The sequence below is a fragment of the Phyllobates terribilis genome, unplaced genomic scaffold (assembly GCF_046119375.1).
Source record: "Phyllobates terribilis strain yellow unplaced genomic scaffold, ASM4611937v1 Scaffold_8__6_contigs__length_399053987, whole genome shotgun sequence".
Lineage (NCBI taxonomy): Eukaryota > Metazoa > Chordata > Amphibia > Anura > Dendrobatidae > Phyllobates > Phyllobates terribilis.
Window position 1 is genome coordinate 143,988,730 of NW_027362768.1, and position 8,130 is coordinate 143,996,859.

General features: G+C 43.7%; 1 protein-coding gene across 5 annotated transcripts in view; it reads left to right on the forward strand.

Annotated features, from left to right (window-relative positions):
* Positions 1 to 8,018, forward strand: part of RABGAP1L (RAB GTPase activating protein 1 like) — a 344,846-nt gene extending 336,828 nt beyond the window's left edge. For 3 of the 5 annotated variants that reach the window (XM_073643396.1, XM_073643398.1, XM_073643399.1), the window contains 6 exons: positions 2,807 to 2,917; positions 4,038 to 4,142; positions 5,041 to 5,124; positions 6,288 to 6,359; positions 6,444 to 6,635; positions 7,286 to 8,018. In XM_073643396.1, the coding sequence (XP_073499497.1) occupies positions 2,807 to 2,917; positions 4,038 to 4,142; positions 5,041 to 5,124; positions 6,288 to 6,359; positions 6,444 to 6,635; positions 7,286 to 7,462 (741 nt within the window). In that variant the 3' untranslated portion in view covers positions 7,463 to 8,018. Of the gene's footprint in view, positions 1 to 2,422; positions 2,536 to 2,565; positions 2,708 to 2,806; positions 2,918 to 4,037; positions 4,143 to 5,040; positions 5,125 to 6,287; positions 6,360 to 6,443; positions 6,636 to 7,285 lie in introns of those variants that run through there. The other 2 variants (XM_073643400.1, XM_073643401.1) reach the window with 2 other exon arrangements.
* Positions 8,019 to 8,130: the final 112 nt, after the last annotated feature.

The window sequence follows — 8,130 nt, forward strand, 5'->3', positions numbered from 1 at the left end:
TATCTAAGGTTCTATATTCTTCTTTGCCGATCGGTAACTTGTCAGAAACTTCTGAAGCTCCTTGCACGATTTTTCGGAGCAGTGCGCAGAAGACTTAATTCATACATGACCTCCATGGAGCTTTCCATTTTTCAGGAATGTTTCCGCTCAAGAATAGGTTCCTGTTATGTTTTCTACACGAACAAGGTTCAGCGTCGTCTCCCTTTCTGCTCACACACATCTTGTCACTGATACTGAGACATTAAGGCTGTGTGCACATGTTCCGTTTTCTCACTGCAGATTTGTCACAAAACCTGAAGGATTTCCTGATTTCAGCACAGTGAATTAAAATCCTAAAGTCTCATGCACACGTTGCTTATTTGTGACGTGCAGATAGAAATCTGCAGCATGTCAATTCTTTAAGCATTTCACCCGTACTAATGACTGGGGAAAAATCTGCACCAAAAATGCAATTAAAAAAACACATGTTTTTTCTGCCAAGAGATGCAGAAATGGTGCAGAAATTTCTACACCAAATGCTTAACGTGTGCACATACCCTCGGATAACAACTTTGTGCATTCGCTTCTTACCCAGGAATATAAGCTTGTTGTGTCATTGTCTGTAGAATTGGAGCAAATATATTTGAAAGATCATGATATTAACGTCACGTCACTTTTCGATCAAGTATTACTAACCTGCAAAGTTGAAAACTACTTTTAAAAGTGTCTTTAGGGTACACAGATTTGAAGCTTGCGGTGTCTCTCCCGTGTGCCACAGTCCAGTAATCTGTCATTAAGGGGTACAAATGTAAATATTAGGCAATCGTGCACCAGTCTGACCAGTATATCCGCAGGCTGCACCTTGTGGTATGGGGTGAGGCTGAATTCATATATAGATTTTTACGTAGTGTTCGGAGTGTGACCTTTTCCTTCTATGAAGTCAGTGTGCGCGCAGGCAGCCAGGAATCCATCATACGTGATCTCTTTGGTCTTAGATTATTTTCAAGTGCACCGTAGCCAGCAAAGCTTATGGCGGTGAGGAAACTTGCCTCAATGTTGTTTGTCGGTTTACTTAATTTTTTTTTATGCAATCGACTTTTCGTAACTCTGCAACCGACTGACCCCACCGCTGTCTTTTTGGACTTGCATAATATTTTTGTGTGCACACTATAGTACAACATAATTCGCTTTATTTACAGTAAACCTGACAAAGCCTTTAAGGCCGTCACTTTTACAGTGATTGGAGGGGAGAAAAATATATATAATTTTTCTGTATATTTCTATGCATTGGATTGATATGCAAAAAAAAATATCTCAGAAAAGAAAAACTCTTCCAAAAACTCCTCAAAAAAGAAGTGTTTCCTTTAGTGGTTTCCATCTGAAAACTTGTCATTTTTTAATGCCTAAAAAAAACCTAAGCCATAAGATTATAGCCTTAAATGCATCAAATTTTCCCTAAAAAAAAACCCAAAAAAACACATTTCTGCTAATTGGGAACATGGTCTTATATTGCCATATGGTGCAACATTTACAGAGTAGTATATGTAAAGGAAGGGGGGATTGGAATGACCGGCCTAAATGTGGGAACCTGTTTTTCTCTCTGCTGCCGTCTCTGAGCAGTTAATAGCTTCTTCCTGTGATCTAAGCCGCTGAGAAATCAAGGTGTTAGAGAGGAGTCTGCTCAGGTCTCCGCCCGGGATGCCGGCTTTCTCTGCGTTTTTTTCTATCTAGTTCAGTTTGCGGTGTTGTAATCGGTGCAGTGACGGAGGCTTCTTCGGGAAGACCATAAGCACGTTCACTTCTCGTAAATGCCAAATATTACCCCGTATCGCAGCACATAGAGCCGCTCTGTTTCCTGCACAGCAGCAAGTCAGGAAATAACTCGAGCTTCCTATCGACAGTCAGAGGCTTCAGCACAAGTAACTACTAATCAGCCGGGGAATCCGGCTCCAAAAATAGCAATTTACCTACAAGACCCCGTATCCTGCACTGGTTACATAAGGGCTGTAGGCACGATCAGGAGCTGCATTCTAGATCAGCTGGAGCGAGAACTACAACTCCCAGGTTATGTTGAGAGTCGCTGCCTAATTGCACCGAGCGAGGTGGGCCTGCGGGGAGTACCCAGGAAAAGTGCCTGTTAGGAGCCTGGGACAATTGCATAGAGCGAGGTGGGCCTGCAGGGAGTACCCAGGAAAAGTGCCGGTTAGGAGCCTTGGACAATTGCACCAAGCGAGGTGGGCCGCGGGGAGTACCCAGGAAAAGTGCTGGTTAGGTTCCTGGGACAATTGCATAGAGCGAGGTGGGCCTGCAGGGAGGACCCAGGAAAAGTGCCGGTTAGGAGCCTGGGACCCTCTAGGATACACATAGGTTTGGGAAAGCTGCTTTGTGCCTGTTCTTGTGCTCTGTATCATTTTATGTCTGTGGTGAACACAAATTGCCCGGGGCAGGCTGCTCCTCCGCTTGTGAAATCCTTGGCTTGTTGCTTCTTCCTGCCTTGTCCTGCCGAGCAGTGAATTGCACAAGATGCTGCACGATCAGGACCAGCACCCGGCCATTGTGTGTACAAGCTTTGCCAATTTGACGCCGTGACCAGTCCTCAGAGACCGTCCTCATTTTCTTCCGTCTTACTTCAACAGATCTTAGGTTACAACTCTCATCGTTCTGATAAGCAGGACGGGAGATGTGACCGAACAGGTAGAGCTGGTGCCGGATGAGATGTGTCCTTGAGGTCTGGTCTCTGCTTTATCGTAGATGCTTTGCTTTTATATTCCTTCCTTTTATAGATATTAGGAATAGTAGTAAATGTCTGCTTGTTTTTCACCCACAGCGAGAAAACCGCAGGTTACAGGAAACCAGTATGAGACTGGAACAGGAAAATGACGACTTGGCACACGAACTGGTTACCAGTAAGATTGCTCTGCGCAATGATTTGGACCAGGTAAGACATCTTACCCCATAGGTATAAAAGAATATGGTGTCTGTCCTCCTTCACTTTATCACCAGACATAGATGACGGACCCATTATAATGAATTTGCCTTTTCATGTCTTTATTTTTTTTGGGGGGGGGACTGATTGTTTACGAAAAAAGAAAATCGGAGACCTGTCATACTTTGATCCATGTTGCGGATCAAACTCCCCCATGCAAGTCAATGGCCCCATGAAAAAAAAAAACGCATGTCATCCGCATTTTACTGTCTGATAGGTAGAAGCTAAGATGCTTTTTTTTTTCATACGAGAAAAATGGATGCAGCAAGACTTGTAAAACCTGACCCGTAGAAAATGGATCTAGCACACTGAAAAAACATGGAACATTTTTTACATATGAGTAAAAAAAATGACGTCTGAAATCTGCCTCAGACTTCATTTACACATTTTTTTTGTATGGGTGCTATTTGTGGTTTTCGCGGATAGCACTCATACTTGCGATAGTATATGGGGCCATTCATATATCCGTGATTTTTCACTGACTGAGCAGGCCGCTGGAAATCGTGGACACATGTCCTATTTTGATCAGAGCGTCGGATCAAAGCCGGCAATGCAATTCCATATGTCTGTGAAAAAATTGGACCGCACTCGGATGACACCCAAGTGCCCTCCAATTTTCACAAACTGTCAAATAGAAGAATGAGAAGAAACTTTTTTCTTTTTCTCCACGAACGAGAAAAACTTATAGCATTTCAATCAAACTCTTATCAAAATAATCCATCCTTTTTCCTCATCTGTGAAAAAAAATCGGATGTGTGAATGAGGTCTAAGGCTATGTGCACATGGAGTTTTTCTAGAAGTTTTTGGAGCAGAATCTAAGTGGAAATTCTCCGAAACTCAAAACTCCTCAAAAACTTTTACATTTCCGCTCCGAAAACCTCGCAAAAAGGCTCCATGTGCACAGAGCCTTACTGAGCCACGAGGTTAACAAGCTGCTCCTTTATCCGTTTTCACCGGTTCACTCTAATTTACTTTATTCTTTAAGGATGTGGCTTCACAGTAGAAAATGGCTACACTGTCTGTGTTATATGAATACTGCCAACTGTTTCCATCTGCAATTTTTGGTTGATAGGCTGAAGACAAGGCGGAGGTGTTAAATAAGGAACTTCTGCTCACTAAACAGAGGCTGATTGAAGCCGAGGAAGAAAAGCGCAAACAGGAAGAAGAGACGGCACAGGTGAGCGGACTGTGTATGGTGCATTAATATACCGGGGGTCTGCCAACATCCTCTCACTTACTAGAAGCCCTGAAAACATTTCCAAGTCAGGAATTGGGATCTATCAGCGATAAGAAATCTTTCCTAAGATTCCGCAGGAAAATCTGCAAGACAAATCCTCATCGAGTTGTTGTGGACGTACAGATAATCCACATAGGAATCCAGAACACCATAGTTGCAGATTTTTCCCATTGATTGCAATGGGGAAGTAAAAAATCTGCAATTAAGACGCTTTTTTTCTGCATCGGATATTGCCCTGCTGTGCATATAACAGTTTGTTGACTGCAGGTTAATTTCAATGCAAGAAAATTCTGCAGCAGCAGTGATGCTATAAGCCGCTAGGGATTTTCTGTGCAATTGTGCAGCATTTCCATCTCGTGCAGATCCAGTACTCTTCTGTAAGAGTCAGAGAAAAGTACTGCTCTACCGGAACATCTGTTATAACATGGAGATTATTTTGTGTGCTGATTTAATTTCATGATATACCTATAGGGGTTCGAGCACCACATAGTCATAATTGTGTTTGCTTGCGGCCACCACTAGGGGGAGCTACTGTACTATGAATTTATTATGGCGATCAATGGGAGCTGCACTAAACCTTCTCGCTGATCTCGGCTGACATGATGGGCAGTGTGAATGATTGCATCTTTAGAGAATTGAGAAAGATTATGTTTAGGGAAGAAAGACCATAGCACAATTATGTCACGCAGTCCATATTAAAAGTTATAATTTGGATGCATAGTCCTCAAGCAGCTCTGCAATTTCTGATGTTACTGGTTGCTCTGCTGCCGCTTTACCTGCGTGCACGCCTGTAAAATATGTGAACATGTAATAAATGTGTCGTCTTTATGCCCCGCAGCTAAAGGAGGTTTTCCGAAAGCAGTTAGAAAAGGCTGAGCAAGAAATAAAAAAGACATCGGCCATCATAGCAGAGTACAAGCAGGTAAGTGTCGGCCAGTATAATCATGAATACAGCCAGGGGGCAGACTGCAGGGGGCGCTCACTCACTATATACATATGATGTTATTATACCCAGTAGGGTGAGATATCCAACACCCCAAAATGGGGCTAAAGCGGTTTCCTGCTTTTAGAAAACCCATTTCCCAACTGCAGTTTATTTAAAAAAAAAACACAAAGAAACAAACTTTGCTTTATTCACCCTCCCCGGATCCAGCAATGGGTCTACACTGCTGCTCCTAGTGTCTGATTGTCTGCAGCGCTGACGTCACGTTGGCAGCGCTGCAGCCAGTAACTGAGCTCAGCTGCTCTACATCGCTGCAGTGCTGTCAACATGACGTCAGCGCTGCAGACTATAACAGGCATTGGGAGCAGCGGTTGAGATGCCACTACGGACCCAGGGAGGGTGAGTAAAGCACAGTCTGTTTCTGAAGTTAAGGGTTTTATGAAACCGAAAAAAAAACACTTTAAGGGATGTGCACACAGCGTCTTTTTCAGGCATCTGTTTGAGCCTTCCCATCGACTTGTATTCTGAAGTGTGGAGCGTCTTCAGACCTGAAAATGTCAGAACAGTCGGGTGACTTCTTTTAACATCTTGCTGTCTTTTGAAGCCTGAAGAGACATTTAAAATCCTGAACATATGACCGGCAAAGTCTTTTTTTTTTTTATTAACACAGACATGATTATCTTGATTCTTCTCAGCATTTTCTTGCTTTTTCTGGTGGGTTTTGGAGCTGATCTGCCTGTAAAAGACGTATGCACATACAATTACAGTTATTGAGGAGGGTACAGGATCTCAGATTTTTGAGTAAAGTTTATGGAGTGGCCCAAACTCCCAACTTCTGCTGTTTATAAACGATCAGCTTTTAAGCCCCTGTACACATTAGCCTGTCGGGTTTGACCAACATTAGTCTAATGTGTAAGGGAGAACCCGGACGATTGTCGATCCGGCATGTATGATTTTGGACCGCTGATCGTATTGTCTCCTGGAAATAAGCCGCCATCAGACAGAATTGGCGAAGAGTTACACGATCGGCCAAAGCTTCATTTAGCAGAAAACCATCTACTGTGTATGGCCGGCTTTAGACGAAATACTGGGATTACACGTTCTTATCCCTTTACCCAACCTCATTGTCTTCTCTCTGTTAGATATGTTCTCAATTGAGTACACGGCTAGAAAAACAACAGACCGCCAGTCGGGAGGAGCTGGAGATCGTAAAGGTGAGACACCATCACCTCTCAGCCGTGTGAGCACAGCCGTGTGCATTGGCAGCAGCGTCACACCATTTCTTTCCATTTGCCCAGGCCAAGGTGATGTCCTGCAGTCACTGCAGCGAGATCTTCAGTAAGGAAGGATCAGCACAAAGCTCCACCAGCGGCAAAGCCGGCGACGGAGGAGATGACGAGAAGGACTCACTCATGAAGCACCTGCGAGAGATGGAGCTGGAGCTGGCACAGACCAAACTGCAGCTTGTGGAGGCCAAGTGTAGAATACAGGTACAGATCATGATTGCACAATGTCGTCCATAATAGTCACTTCCAAAGTAAAACCCTACTGAGCGTCTGTGGATATGACATAGGGATGAGGAGGAAATGCTGCTTTGTTCCCTACTGTATCCAGTGGCGTACTTCAATTATGAGACTACTAGCTTACTAAAAATGTGCAATTTTTCTGCACAATTAGTAAAAATGCAAAATAAATTTAGCCTGGGGTCCTATATAGTGTGGGGTTGAAGCACCTGCAGCGCTTGTGTAAAGTGCGGCTGCTTAAGGAGCCGCTTCTCAAAAGTCTCAGCCGCTTTCTGATGCATCGTTAGAAACAAAATGATGTCTATTGTTAATGAGCACAAGATTTTTCAGAAACTGTACGGCCATAAATAATATACAAGACATTTGCAATTCACTTCTAATGATGCTCTGGAAAGCCACTGTGACTTTTAGGAAAGAACCCTACCACGTGAGACCCCACTGATCTCCAGACATGACCACCTCATCTATGCCTTTGCGACTGTTGAGCTCTGTTCAGGAGACAGACCCATTTTGAGAAGTATTAGGTAAAACAAATCTGGACGTGTTTTGGATTAGTAAATGACCCATTAATTGTTTGTAAGACATCAAGTTGAACTCTGTCTTCTCTGCCCCTGTAGGAGCTGGAGCACCAGCGAGGAGCGCTGCTCAACGAAATCCAAGCTGCCAAAAACTCCTGGTTTAGTAAAACCCTGAACTCTATTAAAACTGCCACAGGGACCCAGCCTCCCGCACAGTCCCCACAGGGCGCCCAAGCCTCCAGCCCAGTCCTACAGGCACCCAAGGAGAGCACATAACAGCCGGAGAGAGACCCCAAAAGAGCACAAGACGACCAAACGGGCAGCAGAGAACCGCAAGCAAAGGAAATTACTACAGGGCTGGACGCCGCCATGTGCCCGGCCCCGGTCTACCCTCCTTGCCGCGGATTCCGCTGCCTCCTAGAACTGAACTTTGGGCTGCTGCCACTTTTACACTTTATTATTTTATCGGACTTGTATTATTTTAGTATAAACAAGGGCCTTGGGGCTTTAGCCGGCAGGTGATCTTCTCGGAAACGTTCATAGGCTTTAGCCAGGGCTGCCTGATTCATGTGCGTGTTTTGTATGTATAAAAGATGTTGCCGTGAAAATACAAATGTTTATAGAAATACATAATTTACATATCGGATAAAAAAAAAAAAAAGTTTTGACACATTGCTGCCTAAAAAGTGCAAACATTTTTTTTTTTCTTTTTTCCTTAATTTCATTATTGGTCTATGGGATTTCTGCCCTCGGACACAGTGTTGTATTGTATGCAACTTGACATTTTATTAACCTATCACCATACTACCCGTAATAAAAAGTCATTGCTAAAGCGAGGCGTGTCTTATTGTGCAGCTTAGAAGTTAATCAGACTCGTAAGGTTCTAGATACTGAATTTAAAGTGACCAAACTGGTATCGACTTATCCATAGACTTCCACCAGCC